The sequence below is a fragment of the Puma concolor genome, chromosome C2 (genome assembly GCF_028749965.1).
Source record: "Puma concolor isolate L17-30 chromosome C2, mPumCon1.1.hap2, whole genome shotgun sequence".
Classification (NCBI taxonomy): Eukaryota; Metazoa; Chordata; class Mammalia; order Carnivora; family Felidae; genus Puma; species Puma concolor.
Window position 1 is genome coordinate 113989954 of NC_141675.1, and position 23500 is coordinate 114013453.

Genomic DNA, 23500 nt, shown 5'->3' on the forward strand with positions numbered 1-23500 from the left:
TGTGAAAGGTGAAACATATCATCATTGTCCACACCCAATGACTTGAATGTAGCTAGGGGAGTTTCTGTTCAAACAAACATAATAGTAAACATAGCATCTGAGATCCAAACAAAGCTCAAATTAGTGACTAACCAAATTTTTTTTCTCTAAAGTAACATTAATATAATCCCCCCCCTCATATTTATCTCTTTACAATTGGGTTATACACTAACAATTCAATTCCCTGAGCCACACTGGTACTAGCTTCTGGGGAATATGCCATTTTAACAAATTCACAGGTAAGTCTTTTGCACACTAGAATTTGAGAACCACTATTTATTGGTATTCTTTCTGTCTCCCAAGCTGAAGAAAATCATTGTCTCCATCTCAGGATCTCTGACAGCACACTTACCACTAATAGCTCTAATAAATACTGTATCTATTTTTGTGGGACTGTTGGTTATTCAAATGGGGGGGGAAGGGGCTGTAGTTTTATGGGACTGTAGTTTTGTTCCTTAACAAAAACAATATAAATTTATGGATACATTATAAAAGTGAATATTTATTTGCAATAAAAAAAATAAGTCAAAATAAAATATTGGGCCATGTAGATTCAAGTCCTTTTCTTCTGAGATCTCTTTAGGTGATTGACCAGTACTTACACAGAAATGTTTCCCAGTTATAACCTGGCTTCCCTTACCCAAATTGAATTCTCTATGGTTCCCAGAAACTCAACATTCACCAGACTCCAGATGAAGGAGAGGTTCTGCAACTCAAGCTCACTGGATTTACCCTAAATCTACCAGAAAATACAATATATGCCATTCATTTTATATGTCATTAACACCCATGCCAATCAATCTGGGACTAATGGTATTGATTGGTCATCCTGAACTATATTCTTAGTGGCTTTGACTTGTCTCTGTTTCTCTCTGCCTAGGACTTTACAATGACTTTTTATCTCAGACATTACTGGAAAGATGAGAGGCTCTCCTTTCCTAGCACAACAAACAAAAGCATGACCTTTGATCATAGACTGATCAAAAAGATTTGGGTGCCTGACATATTTTTTGTCCATTCTAAAAGATCATTCATCCATGATACAACTGTGGAGAACATCATGCTACGTGTGTACCCTGATGGAAATGTCCTTTTCAGTCTCAGGTAAGGAGGGCTATGGACCGTCTTTGGCTTCCCTATGCCAGGGTCGTCTGCACTAAAGTTAGTGCACCTCACTTCAGGCTAAGCTCACACTATTACTGTCTATTTAGTCATCCTGAAGACTGAGACACAGCAGAAAATATGATTTTTCCTTCTACTAACTTCAGATTTTAAAGAATAGTTTTCTAGTCTAACGCTACCTATACAGTGTATTGTTGGAGAATGATAGAAAAGAAGATGGGACAGAGTGGAGCTGAATTATGGAAACCCCTAAAAGCCTGGCCCACAGTTTTATAGGTACATAAAATTGCTTTTCTTCTTCACCAACTACATACTACCAAACAGTCTTAGAATCTTGGATTAACTAGTTTTCTTAATTATCTCCTTCATTTTTCACAAGAAGGTATAGTCATCATTCAAATTACTGCTAATTTGTTCACTTCCTTTTCATTTTTTTTAATTCAAAACATTTTTTTCTGGGGCGCCTGGGTGGCTCAGTCAGTTGAGAGTCCAACTTCGGCTCAGGTCAGCCCACATTGGGCTCTGTGCTGACAACTCAGAGCCTGGAGCCTGCTTAGGATTCTGTGTCTTACTCTTCTCTCTGCCCTTCCTCTACTTGTGCTCGCTCGCTCGCTCTCTCTCTCTCTCTCCACTAAACGCTAACAAAAAATTTTAAAAGCCACCATTTTTTCTGACACTATGCTATAACAGCTCTCCATCTTTAATGCACTATATATTCTTTTAGCCTAATAAATCCTATACATACTGATGGCTTATCATTGGTAATTCTTAAAATGTGTAGTAAATCCAAGTAATTCAATTTTTTTCATATCTTAAAAATCCTAGGAAAACTCTATAGTAAGACTGTGGGGGGAAAAAATGGCTCCCTGAAAGGTATCCATGTCCTAGTCCTTGAAACATGCAGAAGTTACCTTATTTGGCGAAAGAAAGAAAAAAGGAAGAAAGAAAGAAAGAAAGAAAGAAAGAAAGAAAGAAAGAAAGAAAGAAAGAAAGAAAGAAAGAAAGAAAGAAAGAAAGAAAAAGAAAGAAAAGAAGAAAGAAAGAAAGAAAGAAAGAAAGAAAGAAAGAAAGAAAAGAAAGAAGAAAAGGATCTTTGCAGATATGATTAAGTTAAGGATCTTGAGATAGGAAAATTATCTTCGATCAGTTGGTTGGGATCTAAGTGCTATCCATCATAAGCATCCTTGTTAGAGAAAGGTAGAGTATGATCTGACATGCAAAGAAGAGTAGAAGACAATGTGACCATTAAGACAGAGAGTGGAGTGTGACGCAGCCACTAGTACAGGAATGCCAGCAGCTGCCAGAAGCTGGAAGAGGCAAGGAATGAATTTTCCCCAAAAGCCTTTGGAGGGAACAGGACCTTTCTGACACCTTGATTTCAGTGCAGTGATACTGATTTCAGACTTGTCCTCCAAAACTGTGAAAGAAGAAACTTCTGTTGTTTTAAGCCACCAAGTGGTAATAGAAAATTAATAGGTTCTTTTTGCTCTACACCTTGCTCACTTTAGTGCAAAGGTGCTATTGCCATATTGATGTCAATGTTTTTAAAAATGTAATGAAAGGGGGCTGCCTCTTAACTCAGTCAGTTAAGCCTCCAACTCTTAATTTTGGCTCAAGGCATGATCTCACGGTCCTGAGATCAAGCCCCGCGTTGGGCTCCATGCGGGGTGTGGGGCCTGCTTGGAATTCTCTCTCTCCCTCTCTCTCTGCCTCTCCCCCACTCATGCTCGCACATGATCTCTCTCAAAATAAATAACTATTTTAAAAAATGAAAATAAAAATGCAATGAAAAGGAAAGTACCACTTTCAATAGAACTTTAAAAAAATGTTTATTTTGAGAGCATACAAGAGCAGGAAGGGGTGCAGAGAGAGAGGGAGAGAGGACCCTAAGCAGGCTCAGTGCTCTCAGCGTGGAGCCTGACACAGGGCTTGATCTCATGAACCGAATTGTGAGGTCATGACCTGAGCAGAAATCAAGAGTCTGACGCTTAACCCACTGAGCCCCCCAGGAGAACCACTTTCAATAGAAATTTTAAGTCAGGTGTAACATGGGACTCTAATAAGAACTAGAGTTGGGCCTTACCAGGAATCAGTAGCAGAATGGCAGCATCTGGCCAAGGTACCAACTTTGTAAAACTTTTAACTTTTCAAAATAATTAATTTTGATGAAAGAATTAGTTGAGTAGATTGTCTGTACCCTACATATTCCAAAGAATGATTTCTGGCTCCTGGGAGATGACCTCTAAGCCCTTGAAATATCTTGCCTGTTAAGAAGATCTTTGTTTCCCCTGAAGCCTTGGGCCACACCAGGAAGTCTATGCTAACAATGTGATCTATGGAGGAGGCTTTGAGCTACCCAGTGGCAGCTTGACCCCTGGAGGGGCTGGAGACCGAGGTCAGCCAGACCTGTGTGACCACCTCTCAGTTAATACCTTGGACCCCAAGACTCAGGTAGCTCCCCTGGTTGGAAGTCCTCCATGTGTGTTGTCACACTCACTGTTAGGACAGTAGCACTGCCCACATAGCTCCACTCGAACAGGACAGATGGAAACTTGCTCTTGGTCTCTCCTGGACCCTGCCCTCTGTGCCTTTCCATTGCTGATTTTAATCTGTGTCCTTTCATTACAATAAACCATAACTGTCAGTGGAACAACTTTGATGAGTCCTGTGAGTCCTTCTAGTGAATCATGGAACCTGAGGATGGTCTTGGGGAATCCCCAAACAAAGGAGGACTCAAAATTGTTGTCCACACAGCTATTCCAGTTGATAGCAGAGCCAGTCAAAGCCCAGAGACAGGTTACCTGGTTCCAGGCTTGGTTCTGACACTATCTACTGACGGAGATTCTCTCTTTGACCAAACTCTGCTAAGGCTCCTCTGAACTTACTTCTCACCTAGACTCTGACTTTTGAGCTTCCATGTTTATCTCTGCTACGTCCATTTAGCCAGAATCCTCCATCCATAATATCTGCCTCCCTTCAAATCTGATAAGAGTCCTCATCTTGCACTACCCACAAGTGATGTCTGATCACCCTGGTCTGCCTTCAGCAAGGATCCTGTTAGGTCCTTTTAGCCAGAATCACCCACCCCTCACCCCTGATGTTTCCTCTGAGTAATTTCCCATCCACTGCCCCCCACCCTACTCCTTGGCTATAAATTCCCACTTTGCCTTGTTATATTTGGACCTGAGCCCACTCTCTCCCTATATAAACCAAAGTATAGTAGTCCCCCTAAATAAAATCTTCCTTACTGTTCTTTAACAAGTGTCATGAGGGCACCTGGGTGGCTCAGTCGGTTGTTGAGTGTCCGACTTCATCTCAGGTCAGGATCTTGCAGTCCATGGGTTTGAGCCCCGCATCAGGCTCTGTGCTGACTGCTCAGAGCCTGGAGCCTGCTTCGGATTCTGTGTCTCCCTCTCTCTATGTCCCTCCCCCACTTGCACTCCATCTCTCTTTCTCTCTCAAAAATAAATAAACACTAAATTTTTTTTAAAAAACACCAAGTGTCATGAATAATATTTTCTTTACCACGACTCACCTAAGCACTTTGGTTGCTAATTTATCCATGTGTATACTGTGAAGGAGGTAGACTCAAAGACTTCAGTGGTCCCTTCCAGCTTTAAAGTGCACTTGAACAACACAGATTTGAACTGCACACATCTACTTATATGTGGATTTTTTTCAATAAATATAGTACAGTACTGTGAATGTATTTTCTCTTATGATTTTCTTAGTAACATTTTCTTTTTTCTAGCTAACTTTACTGTAAGAATACGGTATAAAATACATATACAAAATATGTGTTAACTATGTTGTTGGTAAGGCTTCCTGTCAACAGTAGGCTTTTAGCAGTTAGGTTTTTGGGGAGTCAAAAGTTACACAGGATTTTCAACTACACAGAGGTTGGCCTCCCTAACCCTGTATTGTTCAAAAGTCAACTGCGCCAGGAATATGGTAAAATGAGTATGTTTTGTGACACAAAGTCATCCAGAAACCTCCCTGGCTTGGCATTTTGCTGCATGACTGTTGACAACAGAATTCAACCCATGGAAGATAAAATCGTTCCTGATTAACTTGGGGCACCATGGGTAGAAGCAGCTGTTGCCTTTGTTTTTTTTTTTTGCAGACTTGCTCAGGGGCCTTTTATAAACCTCTGATCTGCTGTTGTGGGTACCAGAGTTTCTACTTTGAGGCAGGATCATAGTATAGCAGCATCTGCCTAAAGCCAGAAAACCTAGGAGGATATAAAATTTGAAAAAACAATATTCATCAGTATGCAAGGTTTAATGGCACCTGAATTATGCATTGTGCCCATAAATCTATAACTAAAAATGCTCCAGGCTTTCTCCTCGCTCCTGGAAAGAGAATTTTCTCAGGCAAACTTGCTTTGTGAGAGAAACCTTTACCCATAGGCTTTTATTACCACTATCCCAGCCCTTTATGACTAGAAACTAAGTTTAGATCTTCCAAAAACCAGAAGATATTTAAATCCATTTAAAAATCTTCTCCCTCTGGGGGTGCCTGGGTGGCTCAGTCAGTTAAGCACCTGACTTTGGCTCAGGTCATGACCTCATGGTTCATGAGTTCTAGCCCCACGTCAGGTTCTGTGCTGACAGCTCAGAGCCTGGAGCCTACTTAGGATTCTGTCTTCTCTCTCTCTGCCCCTATCCCGTTCATGCTCTCTCTTTCTCTCTCTCTGGCTCACTCATTCTCTCTCTCTCTCTCAAAAATAAATAAACATTAAAAAACAAACAAACAAAAAAGTCTCCTCCCTCCGAAGTATGTTTTTCTGAAGGACATCACAGCCAAAAAATATAGAGGGAGCTGACTAGGAAAGTGTGAGATTAGAAGCAATTGTTAGAGCAGGAATTCACTCATTAACTCTGTGTCTTTAGCAAATCACCCACCTTCCTGAGTTTGCTTCCTTCTACATTATTTTGCTAGAGGATAGTAATGCCTGTTTTGCATTCTTTTTTTTTTTTAATGTTTATTTAATTTTGAGAGAGAACATGAGCGGGGGAGACAGAGAGAGAGAGAGAGAGAGGGCAGGACAGAGGATCCGAAGCAGGCTCTGTGCTGACAGTGGAGTGCCCAATGTGGGGCTCCAACTCATGAACCATGAGATCATGACCTGAGCCGAAGTCAGATGCTCAACTGACTGAGCCACCCAAGACACCCCTGTGTTGCATTATTCTTGAAAGGCACACAAGACCAGCAAACAGGAAGCTTCAATATTGCATGTTCATTCAGCCATATGGTTAAATGACCTGCAGTTTTTGTTTTCTCTTTCCTCTTCCAGGATAACTGTTTCAGCCATGTGCTTTATGGATTTCAGCAGGTTTCCTCTTGACACTCAAAACTGTTCCCTTGAACTGGAAAGCTGTAAGTCCTACTTACTGATGGAGCAGGCACTCATGATCTGAACACACCATCACCTACTTACGTGTAAATAAGCGTGTTCTTAACAAGCATTAAAAATCTCGATATAAGTTAAATATATTTGTTCAAAATAGTTACATTTTTTTTAAAAAACTAAGGATGATGGCAGATTGCCTGCCAAAAGAGAACATCCAGGGAAAGAATGTTTTCATAATTACATATTCTGCAGTTTCCACAAGGGTTGTAAAGGAACAAGCTCCCTAAAAAGGGATATTCTATATGCTATTAACTATATAGACTGACACACTTCCCAAATTAGGAAAGCTCTGGAATTCATGTTCCCATGTAAATCACAATCTTCCATTAAATGTACTTGGTTGGGTTCCCTAGAAAAATGCAGCTCTAGACATACACTCGCTGATCAAAACCCTGTCAGAGAGCATCCGAGCCAACTCCTTGTCAATCACTTTGATCCATCAGCTGTTTTTGATACATCTTAAAACTAACGGCAGTTTTTCACAATGTGGCAAAAATGCTGGGAATTTCAGTGGTTGTTCCTCCCCAAATCCATTAGAAACTCTCTGTAATGCTAGTTGATTTCAGGAGAAAATTCTTTACTGAGCACAGCTCATTTTGTAATTTCATGCAAGAGAGCCGCAAAACTAATGGGGCCAGAAGACCTAGGGTGGGACCTGTGATGGGGGACAGGCAGTGCTACGACATCACTCAGTGCACGCAGGTATGGGAGCAGCTATTTGGAGAGTTTTCAGTCCTCACATGGGCACCAGAAAAGCCTCCACACTATGCCAGTAATTAGGGTCTAAGTTTTGGAGATTATTTTTCCTTTGGTAGGTATGGGTATTATCAGTCTATCGGCAAACACATTTTTCAGTACCCAATATATACATGTCATTGGACCAGGCACTGGAGATATAGAACTGTGTAAAACATGGTGAATACCTTGTGGAACTCACAAGAGCCAGTGATGGGAAACTATTCTCTTGTTTCAGATGCCTACACCGAAGAGGATTTAATGCTGTACTGGAAACATGGGAACAAGTCCTTAAATACTGATGAACATATTTCCCTGTCTCAGTTCTTTGTTGAGGAGTTCAGTGCATCCAGCGGATTCGCTTTCTACAGCAGCACAGGTGCGCTGTTTTATGGGGACAGTTCATCAGCACTTACTGACACCTACCGTTGTGAAACATGTGAAGAGACCTGAATTCACACAACTGTCCCGTGTGGTCTCAGCATCCTCCCTCCTTCACAGGCAGTCTCCTCCACCTCCAGTCCATGACCACTCTCGTCCTCATGCAGCCACCTCTAGACAAATGCCTTGCTTCTACCCCTGGCCTCTGCAGTCTACTCTTAATACAGTAGAGACAGTGCTCTTCGAAAACGTAAAGACCTCAATTCCTTCCTGCTTAAAACCCTCCAGGGTTTTTCTGTCACACTTATGACAAAATTCAAGCTTCTCAAATGACCTCCAAGGCCTACACGAGCTACCTCTGACCTCACCCACTACACCCGCCCCCCTCCACCACATCCCACACCCCCCACGCTGGCCTTCCTGCCTGTCCTCAAACACACCTGTCTCATTCTATCTGCAGGGCTTCTGTTTTGGCCTTTTCCTCCCTCTGCCTACAATGCTTTCCCCCCAGCTTTCTCATGACCGGCTCCTTCCTGTCATTCAGGTGTTGTTCAAATATCACCTCCTCAGAGAGTGCTTCCTCAACCATCCCGTCTAAACGAGGCCTCCTTCCTCACCATTCCCTATCTGTTATTTGTCTTCATAGCATTAACACTTCCTGAAATATATCTCTATGTGACTGCTTTATCGCCAGAGTGCCTGACTAGAAAGAGTGCAAGAAATCTGTCTGCCTTGTTCACCATTTCTTCCCCAGCATCTGGAATGGGCATGGTACATGATAGATACTCAATAAATATCACTGTGCTCACTTCGGCAGCACATATACACAATAAGTATCGCTGAAGGAATCAGTCAGTAAAGGGCATCATTGCTCAGAAGAGAAAACCTATTCAATATTGGGCCTATATTGTATACTCTTTACTATGACAGATATATTTTTCATTTGGTAACATGTCTCCAAGGCACTTTTTAAATTATATGTGGTCCCATTTAAAAAAATAAACAAAAAATAAATAAATTATACTTGCTTCCTGTTGATTAAAGTTAAAAGTAGCTCCCTCTTCCCTGGTTATTAGCATTCTAGGTCATTTCAGGAAGAATCCATATAAAATGACATTTTAGATTTTTTTTTTTTTTTTAATTTTTTTTCAACGTTTTTTATTTATTTTTGGGACAGAGAGAGACAGAGCACGAACGGGGGAGGGGCAGAGAGAGAGGGAGACACAGAATCGGAAACAGGCTCCAGGCTCCGAGCCATCAGCCCAGAGCCCGACGCGGGGCTCGAACTCACGGAGCGCGAGATCGTGACCTGGCTGAAGTCGGACGCTTAACCGACTGCGCCACCCAGGCGCCCCTTAGATTTTTCAAGCCATGCATAGGCTGGAAAATGTATGCTGCCCTGAGTGCCTGGAATCCTTTTACCTACTGACTTTTCTCCCTAGAGGGTGCTCTACTCTTGCCCTTAGACTCCGGAGAGGAGTTATCAAGTTGTTATCTAAAAGCCAGAATCATTGGGCCTGGGTGGCTCAGTTGGTTAAGCCTCAGACTTTGGCTCAGATATGATCTCACAGTTCATGAGTTCAAGCCCCATGTGGGGCTCTGTGCTCACAGCATGGAGCCTGTTCAGATTCTTTGTCTACCTCTCTCTCTGCCCCTCCCCCGCTCATGTGCTAGCTTGCTCTGTTTCTCAACAATAAATAAATAAGCATTAAAAAAAATAAAAGCCTGAATCATAAGAGAGAAATCAAAATTTACATCACAGAGAAGCTGAGGGACTTTCTAGAACCAACAGCTATTTAGATCCAGGAGAAATGCTCTATTTCACTTCATTATTTGTCTACATTGCTCAGGATTCAGCAGATAATGCTATTAACTGTAATAATGCTTATGGACTTTTCTGATTATATAAATAATACATATTATTTGTTTCGACGATTGGTATATCCCTGGCACATTCTAAATGCTCCATAGGTAATTGTTGAACAAGTGAATAAATGGCAGATAACTTGAAAAAAAATTCAGAGAAATTTAAAGAAAAAGCCTTTGTAAACCAACCTCATAAAGATAAACCATATTATTGTTTTTATATAGTTTCTTCTCCTTCTTTTTCTTTTCTCTGTCTTCCTGTCTTACTCTGCATAAGTAAATACTCAACCCTTGAACAACACGATTTTGAACCGCACAGTCCACTTACATGTGAATTTTTCAATACATACACTAAGGTAATACACATGCATTTTCTCTCCCTTATGATTTTTTAACATTTTCTTTTCCCTACCTTAATTTATTGTAAGAATACAGTGTATAATACAGATAACATGCAAAATATGTCTTAATCCACTGTTCCATTATAGTGAGGCTTCCAGGCAGCTTTAGGCTGTTAGTGGTTAGGTTTGGGGGACTAGAAAGTTATATGCAGATTTTCCACTGCACCAGGGCCCGTACCCCAAACCCCTAAAATTTATCAGGATTTTAATGTGCATAGTCCTAAATTTAATTAATATTTAAACAAAGGAATGCATGCGGTAAACAATGATGCATGTCAAAGTGTAATTTATAACTGTTTTCATTTTGCTGTTGTTATGATGAAATAACTTTGGCATATGATAAATTGTAAATAGGTCTTTGCAATGTTTGAAGCAATTAAAATGTCAGAGGGGTGCCTGGGTGGCTCAGTAGGTTGAGCATCAACCTTGGCTCAGGTCATGATCTCATCGTTCATGGATTCCAGCCCTGTGTCGGGCCCTGTGTTGACAGCTCAGAGCCTGGAGCCTGCTTCAGATTCTGTGTGTGTTTCTCTCTCTCTGCCTCTCCCCCACTCATGCTGTGTCTCTCAAAAATTAATAAGCATTTTAAAAATGTCATATATACGAAGCATAGAAATCTAAGAGTATTGTTCCCTGCACAGAATGTATGCTACATATATAATCATAACAATGACATTTCTTCAGATTTTGAAGCCCAAGTATCCATGAATATACACCCAACTATCCTCTTAAAAATAAGAGGTTAAATTTGATTTCCAAATTCTTACTTCATCAATACGCCATTCCATTGGCTATTAATCCAGTTATTAATCATATCTGGGTTTATTCAACCATTCTTCGGTTTCAGAAAGATCAGCATTTAGAAATTTATTTTAATTTACAAGCATGTGATACTTCTGTCTCACATTATCCATAAAATATTAAATGTGGTCTCCTGAGAGCTAAACTCAAGTGTTTTTCTCCAATTAGTATCCTGTTTAAACATATTAGCTTAATCAAAAATAATTTTTTTATGTTTATTTTGTCTTCGTTCCTGTCATTATAACAACCACCGTAACCTGCACTGCCAAATCAGCTATACAGTAAAATCTGTACTTGCAACTCTGGTTTGGAGAGCCAGAAGTAGAGTTAGATTTATGTAACTTTAGTTTCTATTTGATAGCTGCACCATCATGTCCTCAAGTTTTTCCCTTGGCTCCGTCTTCACCACTCCCTGGCAATAGTAACAAGCAGTTGAGGGCTTCTGCCCCCTCATGCCTTTCAGTGCCCCTCACAATCATGCACTGTAGATTTATGAAGGAAAAAAAAAATGACTCCTGCCCCTAAAGAATGCATTGACAATTATTCTTTATTGCAGCATCATGTCGTGGCTACAGGTATAAGTTTTGGAGACAGGCTGCATGAGTTCAAATCCTGGCTCAACTGCTTATTAGAAATGTGGACAGGTTGCCTTATCTCTCTAAGCCTCAATGTCTTCATCTTTTGTAACACTCTCTACCTCAGAAGGTTGTGAGGATACATGATTTAATGCATTTAAATAATTTAGAATAAAGTCTGCCGTCAATAACTGAGAATACTGTCTATCATATGGTGAGTAACCAGTAAATATTAGCTAGTAGCTCTCATCATCACTATTTTCATAAACATCATCTTGATCCTTTTGACACAGATTGAAGCCTTTAGCATCAACCACCCATCGAAGGTGAGAGTCTCAGGTGTAAAACTCTTCTTGAACCTGACTCCTTGAACCTGACTGACTCCTCAATCACTTCCCCTCTCTTGCATTTTCCTGCTGCCAACTCTCCGGCCCTCTCCTTCTTTCATAAACTCCCCTTCTTTCTACTGTGCGGCAACCTGATGGAGGCTGACAGACCTTCCACCCAGAATGTGGTTCAGCTGTCAAAACTGATGATGCAGCACACAAAGCAAAAGGTTATAAAGAGATTTATTATGCATGTAATGAAGTTTTCCAGAGAGAGCGGAGTAAGCTCCCAAGTAGGTCTGAAAATGGCCTGAGAAATCAGAGAAGGGCAACTGGCTTAGAGTTTTATGGTGGTTAAAGGGTGGGACTGGGGGGGAGTGACTCCCTTGCATGACTTGAATTTCCCATGGGTGCCAAAATAGGGAGCACCCAGCTTTCCTATTAGCTTGCCCAGGCGTGAGACAGAAGGAGAAGGACCAGTGGGGTTTGGGAGCTATGAGGAGTCAAGTATCGGAAGTGGAGTCAGACTCTTGATTACACTACCCAGGCTGAGGGTTCCACCATCTTTCCAAGGCAGCACCACATTTCTTGGTGGTGGAGGGAGCTCTTTCTGGCCTGCAGCTTCAACCACAATAGTACCCCTAGTCTCCCCTGCCCTGAAAAGACACACAACATAGTAGCATTTCTCCTGATTGGTTGCCAAAAACAAATTTATTCTTCAGAAAATTACCAATAAAGAAAGGATATGTTACCAAAATTTAAGTCATAGCTAAAACCACATACCCTAAGTGTTTCTTTATGAAGTTCTTTCACAGCTTTTACTCATCTCTTTTAATCTCAAAATAATTGTATGAAGCTGTAACATCAGAGAGACTGCTATTCCACTATGCAGCTATAATAAGAACTCTCAACTGCACACAAAAATCAAGCGGGGCTGTGGCATGGGTAATACAAGACAAAATGAGTAGCTTAAAAAATAATGTATATTCTGACTTTAGAATGCACTATGTAATGTATCTATTGTTAACCTTGGTAATGAAATTGTTTGGTATTCCTGAAACATATATCAACTGATGATGAGAACCTCAGAACAGGTGGGGACAAGAAGGGTCATCAGCACATAATTAAGAAGAGAATACTAAAAGAATAGTATGCCAATTCAAGGTGGGTTTGCTAGGTATATGTTTTAGGCTGAATGCCTAAATATTGACCTGTTCTGTGTAATAGGTTTGCCATCTTGAGTTTCCTAAGAAATTAATACTGAGACTAGAAGAAGGGTTCTCTAACTTTGCAATACTTATGACTTTGTTTTATAATTTTTAACCTAATAGTCCCTTGTTTTTTGTCTTTAAACTTCCTTGCAGCCAATGTGAAAAGGGAAACCTGAACAAAATTGTATGGATGTGACCACAAGTCTTACTTCTGATCAGCATGAATTAATCAATATTAGCAACATCAATCTATTTAATTCCAGTCAGAAGCAAAGAAACATCATCATTTGGTTACTTTTTTGTAGATTTACCATACATAAATTAATGGTACCCACCAGACTTTGAAATAATACAGTTTACAGATATTCCTTTCACCCACTCCTTTTATGAAAGCCTCACTGTCTGGGTTCCAACTTGGAATCCAATGACTCAGTAGCTACTGTGAACCTTTTCCTTCACATAAGATGTTCTCTTTCATTTGTTATAGCTAATAAATGGTTTATTGGCTATTGCATGCAGTTATTAGTCATGTATTGAAGACTGGCTCACTTGTAGAAATGATGTGAACACAATATATTTTGGAAAAAAGGTCTTTAAAGGCCATTTCACAAAATATGATTACCATTCATTCCTGAATAGCAGCTATGAAATTTAAGGGGAATCTTTGAATCACATAATTAAACAGACTTCAGATCACTTACAGACTTCAGTTCAACAGACATTGATGGAATGCCAGGCCCAGACCGTGTCCTTGTAGTAGGTAAACAAGGGTGAGTGTGTTCTGTTCCATGTTCTCTAAGAGCTTAGAGTTTAAAGAAGCAGGTCATTTCATGAAGTGTGATGTTTTCATGTGGAAGCCTGTTCTAAGGAAAACTCTGGCTTTTTCTCATAGGTTGGTACAATAGGCTTTTCATCAATTTTGTGCTAAGGAGGCATATCTTCTTCTTCGTGTTACAAACATATTTCCCAGCAATGTTGATGGTGATGCTTTCATGGGTTTCATTTTGGATTGACCGAAGAGCTGTTCCTGCAAGAGTTTCCCTGGGTAAGGTTTTTCTGAATCTTTGTGAAATGCTAATATCAGAGAAAGTTCAATGAAGGTAAATAAAAAGGGATGATAAGTAGAGAGAAAGGAGTGATGGTTTAGTAGGGATAGTTAGAGACTTACACTCAGGTTATAACATTGATTTCAACAGCCTCAGCGGCAAACTGTAATTGGACTCTTTCCTTGGAAACTGAGACATTAGGTATGAAGCCTGCACCAGCTGACCAAATGCTGACTAATAAGGATAAATTATGAAATTATGAAGCATAAACAGCCTCACTTTACAAACCTATCTCCTCACTTTCAGGAAACCTCCCCATCCCTTGCCCAAACCCATTTTGCTATGCATGACAAACCTTTGCATCATAGAAAAAAGAAACTTCAATCCACTATACTACTGGTATCCTAATAAATTATTTCTTGAGATAGGGGGCAATGCCAATTAGAAATCAGGCCTTAACCTAAACACCAAAATCAGAATCAACTGCAGTGAAATTTCAGTTATTGTGGTACTTTAGTTGGCAAGCGATTTCAAGTGGAGAGACATTGCCAGCTTCATGAAGTCACCACACAGGTGTGATTATCTACTCCACCTAGCATGTTATACGCCACTGTCACACATACTGATTTATGGGAACCATTTCAGACCCACTTAACAGTTACTATGTTCTTACTAAGTGTAGGATGCCTGGCTAAGCACTTAGATAACACGTTACTTAATGAGAACTCAAGAGTCAATTCCACTTGCCTTCTTGGCTGGTTCAGGGCAGAGCTCCCTTCATTTCAGCTGATTTTGTTTTCACCTGTAATACTCTATCTAGAGAGAAGATTGTTATAAGTGTTTCACAATCATTGTAATTATCACACAATTCATTCCAGAAAGGGTGATTTCTAAGTTAATGTTCGCAAATTATATGCATACTTCAAAAGACCGTTTGAAAAGACATAAATTGTCATTAATATTAATAATTTGTTCACCTCTTTCCCCTATTAAAAGCTTCAATCTACAAGCATTTGAGGCTTGAATATCTTCATGGGAAAAAATACCATCTGAATAAGTAATTAAAGTATTGTGGCTGTTCCTTCACATCAGAACAGTCATGCCCTGACCTCAGTGCAGCAGTGGGACAGGGTAGAATTGAACAGGAGGCTAAAGGCACATTACCAGCCCTCAAGACAGAATGAGAAAGACATTCAGTCTCTAAAGGTTTATAAACATGATTTTCAGATTCCTGAAGCCAACTACTCAGCTCTTATGCTTTGAAAATGACAAGTAATCAAAGCTGGTTCCAGGGTGGGTTGGGGTGAATGGAAAACACTGAAATGCATTTAAGTAACCCCTGAAATTCTATGCTTCTTACATCTACATTGGGTCCCTGCAGGGTTGGAAAATTGCTATGCAGATTTGTATAAAATAATATACAAATCAGAAGTGTCCCTTTCCCCTCTTCTCTTAATAAAGGGAACTGTAGTATTCCTATACCACTGCTATCTTCTCAGGTTTTTGCTTCCTAACACCCTCAAGTTTTTTCAAAGGTATTTTGGGCTCTGCTTTACTGGCTGTTCACAAATACTACTGGGCTACCTGATTCTCCAGAAGGTCCTTCTATCTTTCTATCTTACTCTTGCCTTTTCTCGGTTGCTCCCCCTCCATCATCTGAAGCTCTGAAGTATTTGACACTATTAAGCATCCTCTCCGAATTCAGAATCAGGTGTAGTGGTCAAGAGCCCAGCCTCATCTTCCTCATCTGCAAAATGAGATGATTAATACAGCCTTCCAAGGTCACTGTATGAAATAAATGGGAGCATTTATGTCAACTGCCTAGGCTGTGCCTGGCCCATAGTGTTTGATGAGACTAAACAAACAATAAGTTTGTTTTCGGTACTCTGTACTAGTCTAGGTTTTCTCCTTTTTTAGACTTTTCTTTCATTTGTACTCCTACTTTGTCTTCCTTCTACTCCCTGAGTAGGTAATCTGGGTAATTACCTTCCAAGGTTTTGCTCGCTTTTGATTCTCTCATCAAACGGAACAAGCCTTTGCTTCTGACTACTGTCTCTATGAAAGCAAATCCCAACCCTGTCTTTATCACAAATCTTTCTCTCAAGTTCTAGATACTATTCCCAGTTGCCCGCCTGGACTTCATTTCCAGATACTACAGGTACTCCACATGTTCAAAACCCAACAAACTACTCTTCCCAACTCTGCCACCCCTGCCCAAATCCCACTTATTCTCTTGACTTTTCTTGTTCTTCTAAGGGCCCCGAATGTGTTGAGTCTTTCACTATTGGACCCTTAATTTCCTTAGTCTTGGGCAGTCATTCTTAGGTTCTTAGGACCCATTTACACCTTAAAAATTATTAGGAACCCTAGAGAGCTTTTGTTTTTCTGGGTTACATCTATCATTATTTAGCCATGTTGGCTATTGAAACAGAATTTTTAAAAATCTGCATGAGTCCATTTAAAATTAGCAATAATAAACTCATTAAAAGTTAGCATATTCTATGAAAAATAACTTCTCTAAAGGCATTTTTTAAAGTTTTCTTTCTTTATTTATTTTAAGAGAGACAGAGACATTATGAGTCAGGGAGAGACAGAGAGAGAGGGAGAGAGAGCATCCCAAGCACACTCTGCACTGTCAGCACAGAGCCCAATGAGGGGCTCAAACTCACGAAACCGTGAACTCATGACCTCAGCTGAAACCAAGAGTTGGATGCTTAACCAACTGAGCCACCCAGGTGCCCCATAAAATAACTTTTTTCTAAAACAAAAAATATTAGTGAGAAGAGTGGTATTGTTGTACATTTTTGCAAACCTTTAATATCTGGCCTTCTGGAGGGCAGCTGGATTCCCATCTCTGCTTCCTCATTCAATCTGTTGTAATAGGTTTTAGTTGAAATATAGGAAGGAATCTGCCTTGTTCAGATATGTGGTTAGAGAAAAGAGCCATATTTCAATAGTGTTGCGCATAGTCTTTCTTGACATTGCACCAAAACTCAGAAAGTGACAGTTTCTTAAAGGTTAATTACAATGTGGAATCTGATATTCTATCAGTGAATTTTTTTGTACTCTATTAGATTAAAATTCATTGATCTAGCTTGCATTTTGCCTAGATCTTTTCACCCGTGCATCAACCATTTGAAAAATACTGGTGCACTGAGTTATACAGATCTTCTCAATGTTCATGTAATTAATTATATAAATTCAAAAACTCACATTTATTAATCTCATCAAAAAGTTTTTGAGTAATGGAAAAACTCTCAAGCTCATAGTGATACATACAAGTTTAACATCATTCTAGTTTTGACTTGAAATCTCAAATTTTATCATTTAGCAACAAACATCATTAGTTGCTTTACTTCAAGTGATAGGCTTACTTTACTCAGTTTTTTTTTTTTAATTTTTTTTCAACGTTTATTTATTTTTGGGATAGAGAGAGACAGAGCATGAACGGGGGAGGGGCAGAGAGAGAGGGAGACACAGAATCGGAAACAGGCTCCAGGCTCCGAGCCATCAGCCCAGAGCCCGATGCGGGGCTCGAACTCACGGACCGCGAGATCGTGACCTGGCTGAAGTCGGACGCTTAACCGACTGCGCCACCCAGGCGCCCCACTTTACTCAGTTTTGACAAAATGCCTGAAGATACCCAAATCTGAACAACCAGAGTTTCTCTGTGAGTTGTTCTTTTAAGTGACAGTGATGTCCCATTGTTAAAAGTGTCTCCTGTTCAGCTCATAACTCAACTGTCTGAGCATTTTCCCTCAAGACAGCCATTGCTGTTTGGTATGGAGAAGTGCCTTATATAGACTGCTCATTTCATCAACCAGAATATTAAAAAGGTATATACACAAAGGCTGTAATTTAATAAAATTAAAACGTTTTACTGATTTCTTTTCACTGTGATACTGACAGTTAAAGAATACAGTGATTGTCAGTTGCTAGACCAGGTGGGTGTTGCTGCCTGAATTCATGATAAGGCAACAGTAACTTTTCCCAGCAGTGCTTCCCACCATTGCAAATATCAACATAGGGAAAAGGTAAACAATGTCTTAGTATTGTGAAATTCATCTTCACTATACAGACCCTCTGAAAATGTCTTGGAGAGCCCAAAGGAGCCACTGACCACGCTTTGAGAACTGTGGCTATAAGGTACCTAAATCTTCAGAGTTAGCCTTCTCTATAAAAAGTCCTCAGATATGCTTATCCTTTCTCTTCCATTCCTCCTGCCTTGACCACTGCTGGGACCCTTGTTAATTTTTCCTGGATTGCCCTAACAGATCCCTACCTGCCCAGGGCCATTTTGCAAGGCTGTGACCTCTGATCCCGATGGGAGTAAGGAGCAGAAATCCAGCCCAAGCTCTATGGGACATGGTATGGGATGATATCCTCCGGAAAAAGGGCACCATTTGCTGATTTGCACAAAGCTGTAGTAGGGGCTTGTATAGGCCTTGTACTTGCTTATTTCACTTCCTATTCTTCTTGCCACAATCCAACCCTACTACCAGAGTAATATTTCTAAACTCAACTGTGGTCACAACACTCTCATCTCAAATGCCACTGAAGTAAATATTCTCAGCTTGGAATTCAAGGTGCCTCTTGAGGGTTGCCAGATGAAATACAAGACACTTGGTTGAATTTGAGTTTTAGATAAGCACCAAATACTGTGTTAGTATAAGTATATCCTGAACATTGTATGGGATGTACTTATACTAACACATTATTTGTTGCTTATTTGAAATTCAGATATTACTGAGTGTCCTGTATTTTTATCTGCTGCATCTTTAACCATACTCCTGCCCCAAGTGGTTGTCTAAGCTTCAACCAGTTTGAATATTCAGTGTTCTCAACAGTCGCTCATGACTAACTGCTTATCTTATCTATAGTACTTCTATACCTTTATTCTTGTTCTTACTCTACCTATCTTCCTCTGTCAAAGTCTTGCCATTTCTCAATGGCCACAAACTTCTACTGATGGCACCAGGCAGACATGGTCTCTCCAATATTTGAGCCACATGGCACTTTGTATCTCCCCTAAGGTGTCTCTTCTACCTTACTTCCTCTATCTTGTAATAGCTACGGGGTGCCTTGGTAGCTTATCCTGTCTCCTGTATTAGAATGTGAGTTCCTTAAGGACGAGGATCGTTATTACCATCTTTTCTGTTCCTGTAGTGACTAGTACAGTATCCTGCACATATTTTGTTCTCAATACATAGTTGTTAAATTGCTAATGTTTAACCCACAATGTTTTTAATAACTGTATTTTAGTTACTAACTGAAAACAATAAGGATTCATTGTTGGCTAAGACCTTTCCACATTTGGATTCATTTGCTAAGTAAGGATGAATCATTTGCTTGTTAAGATCCTTTCACATTTGTCATGTTTCAAATGAAAAACAATAGAGGCTGAACGGCATAGAAGTATCAATTGTGATTAGGTGATTTTCATAAGAGATAATAGCTACCATAATTTGGAATGTGGGATGGGTTAAACATACTAATCTATATTTCCATATGATTTGGTTTGGAGAGGGAATGAGACTATTATAAAGTTGTTCAAGGATGTTTTAACCCTCATGGAAGGATGAGTAGTACTGTACTTTCATCTCTTCCTTCTATCTCCCTCCTCTTCCCTTGCCTCCATCTTTCTCATTTGGCTCCTCTAGGTATGCCATTCATACTGCATATTAAGTAATAGAGTCATTTACCAGGAACAGAGATGGCAGAGAAAGACAACTGAAGTTTTCAGGCATGTAGACACTAATAAAGAAAAATGTCTTCTAACAGAGGATATGACATATGCCTGAAAAAAGTAAATAATTAGGAGTAATTCATTTAACCATCATAGAGGTTACCAGAACTTCTAGGCACTGGACTCTGACACCACCTTTGTGCGGCAATGGTTGTTCGTTTCTGGCCATAGACTCGAGGTGTTAGGCTATCCGACCTACCTTCTTTTCTCTCAGATCACTTGATATTTTCTTTCTGCTTAGGCCTACAGGGAAAATGTTTTTATTCACTTAAACATAAATGTAGATACCTATGCCTTCAAAAGACCTGTCCACAGCACAACTACTGAATACACAACTGACTCAATAGTTCTATAAGTGATGCCTACATGCCCTATTGCCATCACCCTAGTCAATGAACCTCTCCATCACATGTGAAGAAAAATGGCCAATGAAACACAAAGATCAGTATTTCTCACTAGACCAAAGGGTTCTTAGGACCCCATATGTGTCCTTAAGAGTTAATATGGCATAACTGCATAACTGGCATAATGCATAATATGGCATAACTGGCTCAGGGGAGTTCAGTCCCATGGGCCAGGCCAAATATTGTCTCCTAACACTTTCCTGACCATGCAGAGCAATATTGGTAGGTGAGAAGATAATTTTCTAATCCTAATCTAAACAGAACCTTTCTTTGACTAAATGGTCACTTCATATATTTAAAGTGCCTTTATTGGGATGTTAACTTTAAAGGGTTTGGAAGGAATACACTTTGTCAAGATTAATGCATTTCTAAGGAGTGGCTCAAGACATAAGTGTTTTAATCAGTAGATGTAACACTCCTGACTCAAGTTCTATTGCTTTAGGAATTTGTGTATCAGTTTTCTCATCCTTTACTTGCAGACTCAAACAATCTCTCCTCCCTACTCACTATTTTTTTATTGCTCATTTTAAACAAGGAAAATCTAAAATGCTGGTTTAAAAATAAATAAAGCTATAGTAAATTAGCTGTACTAAGTATCCTTTTAAGGAAAATGATAGTTTATTGCTCTCTGGCAAAAAATAGATAATGCAGTTTCCTTTTACTGGCCATCGATTTAGTGGCCTTTCACTAGTCATCTATTTAAAATGCCCAATAAGATCTATCTGACATGTAGGAAACTCATATATGGGTTCTAAACCTTTATTTTGTCCATTAAGCCCCATGTTACTGTTCATTGAAAAAAACTCAAGTTCTATCTTCTATATTGTAGAAAACCAGTAAAAAAAAGACATTAAATTTTTTTAACGAATAAGGTAAACTACTGAATATGAATATTAGTGCAGGATTCATTCAGTTTTACCAGTGAAGTCCTGAAAGGAATAGGACTTTTAGCTTTTTGAAAAGCACAAAGTATACCTCCTGACATAGTTCTACTCTCAGCTTTATAGTGTCTTCCTCTCAGAGATGCTGCATGTATAGAGATTGGTTTATAATGTTAGAAACAAAAAGAGATCCCTCTGGAATGAGAAGCAGCAGGTTTGCATATAAAAAGCATGGGTTCCACACTCAGAAAATTTGTAGCCCTGCTCCTGACTCAGGAGTTTTTCAAACTCAGGCTGGTTACTTAGCCCCTCTCAGCTCATATTTCTTTTCTGCAATGTGTGGCTAATAATATTTACTTACCTAGGTTTGTGGTGGGTAAACATTCAATAAAGGCAAGCAAGCTTTATTTAATAATCTTGCCCCTCCCCACCTTTCTCTGCCCCTCCCCTGCTTGTGCTCTCTCTCTCTTAAAAATAAATAAAAACATTTAAAAAAAAATCTTGCCTTCAGCTACACATACACTTGTAATGGGAATAAAAAAAAAAATCACATATCCACATTTATGTAGCAAGGATACAGCATCCACTGATATGCAGATGGTCCATACTACCGTTGTTGGGGAGATCTGGGACTCAGTGAGACAGTGGCCTGTATTTAATGGTAAGAGCTAGAATAGCATTTAGGTTTCTTATCCTGGAGTTTGAATCAGTGTCAAGGTAAGACTCCAGGGCCCTCCCATGGTGACTGCCAAAATGCCAAGTCCTTGGTCTTGATCATACAAATGGAAAACTTAATTTGAAATTGAATAGCTCTGTAGATCTGTCATTGTCTTTGATATGGGCTCCCTCAGATGAGAACCTTGAAGAATTATTGTAGAAGGGTGGAAGTGTGTGATGAAAGCTGTCCACATGCTGTGTCTGTACATTTAGGAGTAAATCATGGTGCTCTTCCTGCTGTTCGGGACTCTGTCTGTTGACATTAAAATGTCCTCACAACTTATAAAAATCATTAAGGACTCCATTTGTGCCTCCCTGGTGGGAAGTTAGGAAATAAAACTGTGCCAGCTAGTGTACATTTCAAATATTTACAATACTGTACTTTTTCTCCAGGCAGCACTCTCGCTGCGTCCCTCTGAGAAATTAGTGCAGACACAGACTAGCCCACCCCGAGGCCAGCATTTTGTTAAGGAAATCTCGAGTCACTTCTTTTTCCATTGTGCCCCAGAATCTTGATCTCATTACCTCTGATGCTTATGCCAGAGGATAAAGAAGGGAAAGGGAGAAAAGAAGAGGGAAGGGGAGAGACTGGCTGACAAGGAAGGGAAGGAAAGGGAGGGGGAGGGGTGGGGAATGTAAATGGCATTTCACAGTCAAATAGCAAGTATTTACGCTGAACTGAGCCTCCAGGATCACACTTCCATCCTAAATCTCAACTGAACTGTAGTTTCAGTAACAAGGGACAAAGTGATAGCAATACTAATGGCTCATAAGTATTCTATATGAAAGAAAAATATGGAAAATGACAAGATCACTGTCTGGTGAATGAAAGATTAAAGATTGACTCAAAGACAATTTCTTAACAGTAAATTGCAAAATGACAGGAAAGGGTAGTGGGAATGGTTTTAGAATTTCTTTTCCAGAAGGAATTTTAAAATTGAACACATTTGAACCTTTCTGGGATGGTTTAAAGAGGCCCAACTGAAGGCAAATGAGTGAGTGAGTCCTTAGAAATATGTTTGTGAAGTCTTTAGATGGGGGGAAGGAAACATGGACAGTTGGGGTGAGGGCAAGGCAAAGAGATAGACAAATCCAAGGAGAGCTTCTTGCTTGGGCTCAAGATGTGTACTAGGTTAACATGCAGGGATTCCTCCCCCACTCCCAGCTTTGATCATCTGAAAGTGTTCCAGAAAAACATACCCTGGTGTAATCCAGCACCAGATCCTAGAACACTGAGCTTGTCACTGTTCTCCAATGGCAGGAATCACCACAGTGCTGACCATGTCCACCATCATCTCTGGCATGAGTGCCTCCATGCCCCAGGTGTCCTACATCAAGGCCGTGGACGTGTACCTGTGGGTCAGCTCCCTCTTTGTGTTCCTGTCAGTCATTGAGTATGCAGCTGTGAACTACCTCACCACAGTGGAAGAGTGGAAACAATTCAAGAAGACAGGGAAGGTATTGCCTGGCTTTAACCATCTGATCCTTTTTGGAATGTGAAAAAGACTGTCCTTACCTATAACCCTCTCCTGACAGTGTTGTAAGCCCTTGTATTAAGTCTATATGCCTTGGCAAGATGCAAGTTCACAGGATTTAATATTGAACTTCATTCTGCCTGTGCTGACTGGTTTCCTCAGCATCCTCATTCACCTTTGCCAGGAGGGTTTTCTCGTGTGAGGAATTTCTCTCAGTGTGCTCCTCTCCACCGGCTCTATCCTTTGAAAAGAAAGGATTCAGGTGTAAACTACATCCTTTCAAGAAGATGATGATGATGATAGCTAACATTTAATGTGTGTTTATTCTATATTGGTATTGCACTAACCACCTAATGACACA

The 23500-nt window shown here is 40.0% G+C and overlaps 1 protein-coding gene across 4 annotated transcripts in view; it reads left to right on the forward strand.

The window, feature by feature from the left end:
* Positions 1-23500, forward strand: part of GABRR3 (gamma-aminobutyric acid type A receptor subunit rho3) — a 50864-nt gene that overhangs the window by 21077 nt on the left and 6287 nt on the right. For all 4 annotated transcript variants that reach the window (XM_086675653.1, XM_086675655.1, XM_086675652.1 and 1 more), the window contains 5 exons: positions 920-1143; positions 6458-6540; positions 7548-7688; positions 13763-13915; positions 22926-23122. In XM_086675653.1, the coding sequence (XP_086531779.1) occupies positions 920-1143; positions 6458-6540; positions 7548-7688; positions 13763-13915; positions 22926-23122 (798 nt within the window). The remainder of the gene's footprint in view (positions 1-919; positions 1144-6457; positions 6541-7547; positions 7689-13762; positions 13916-22925; positions 23123-23500) is intronic.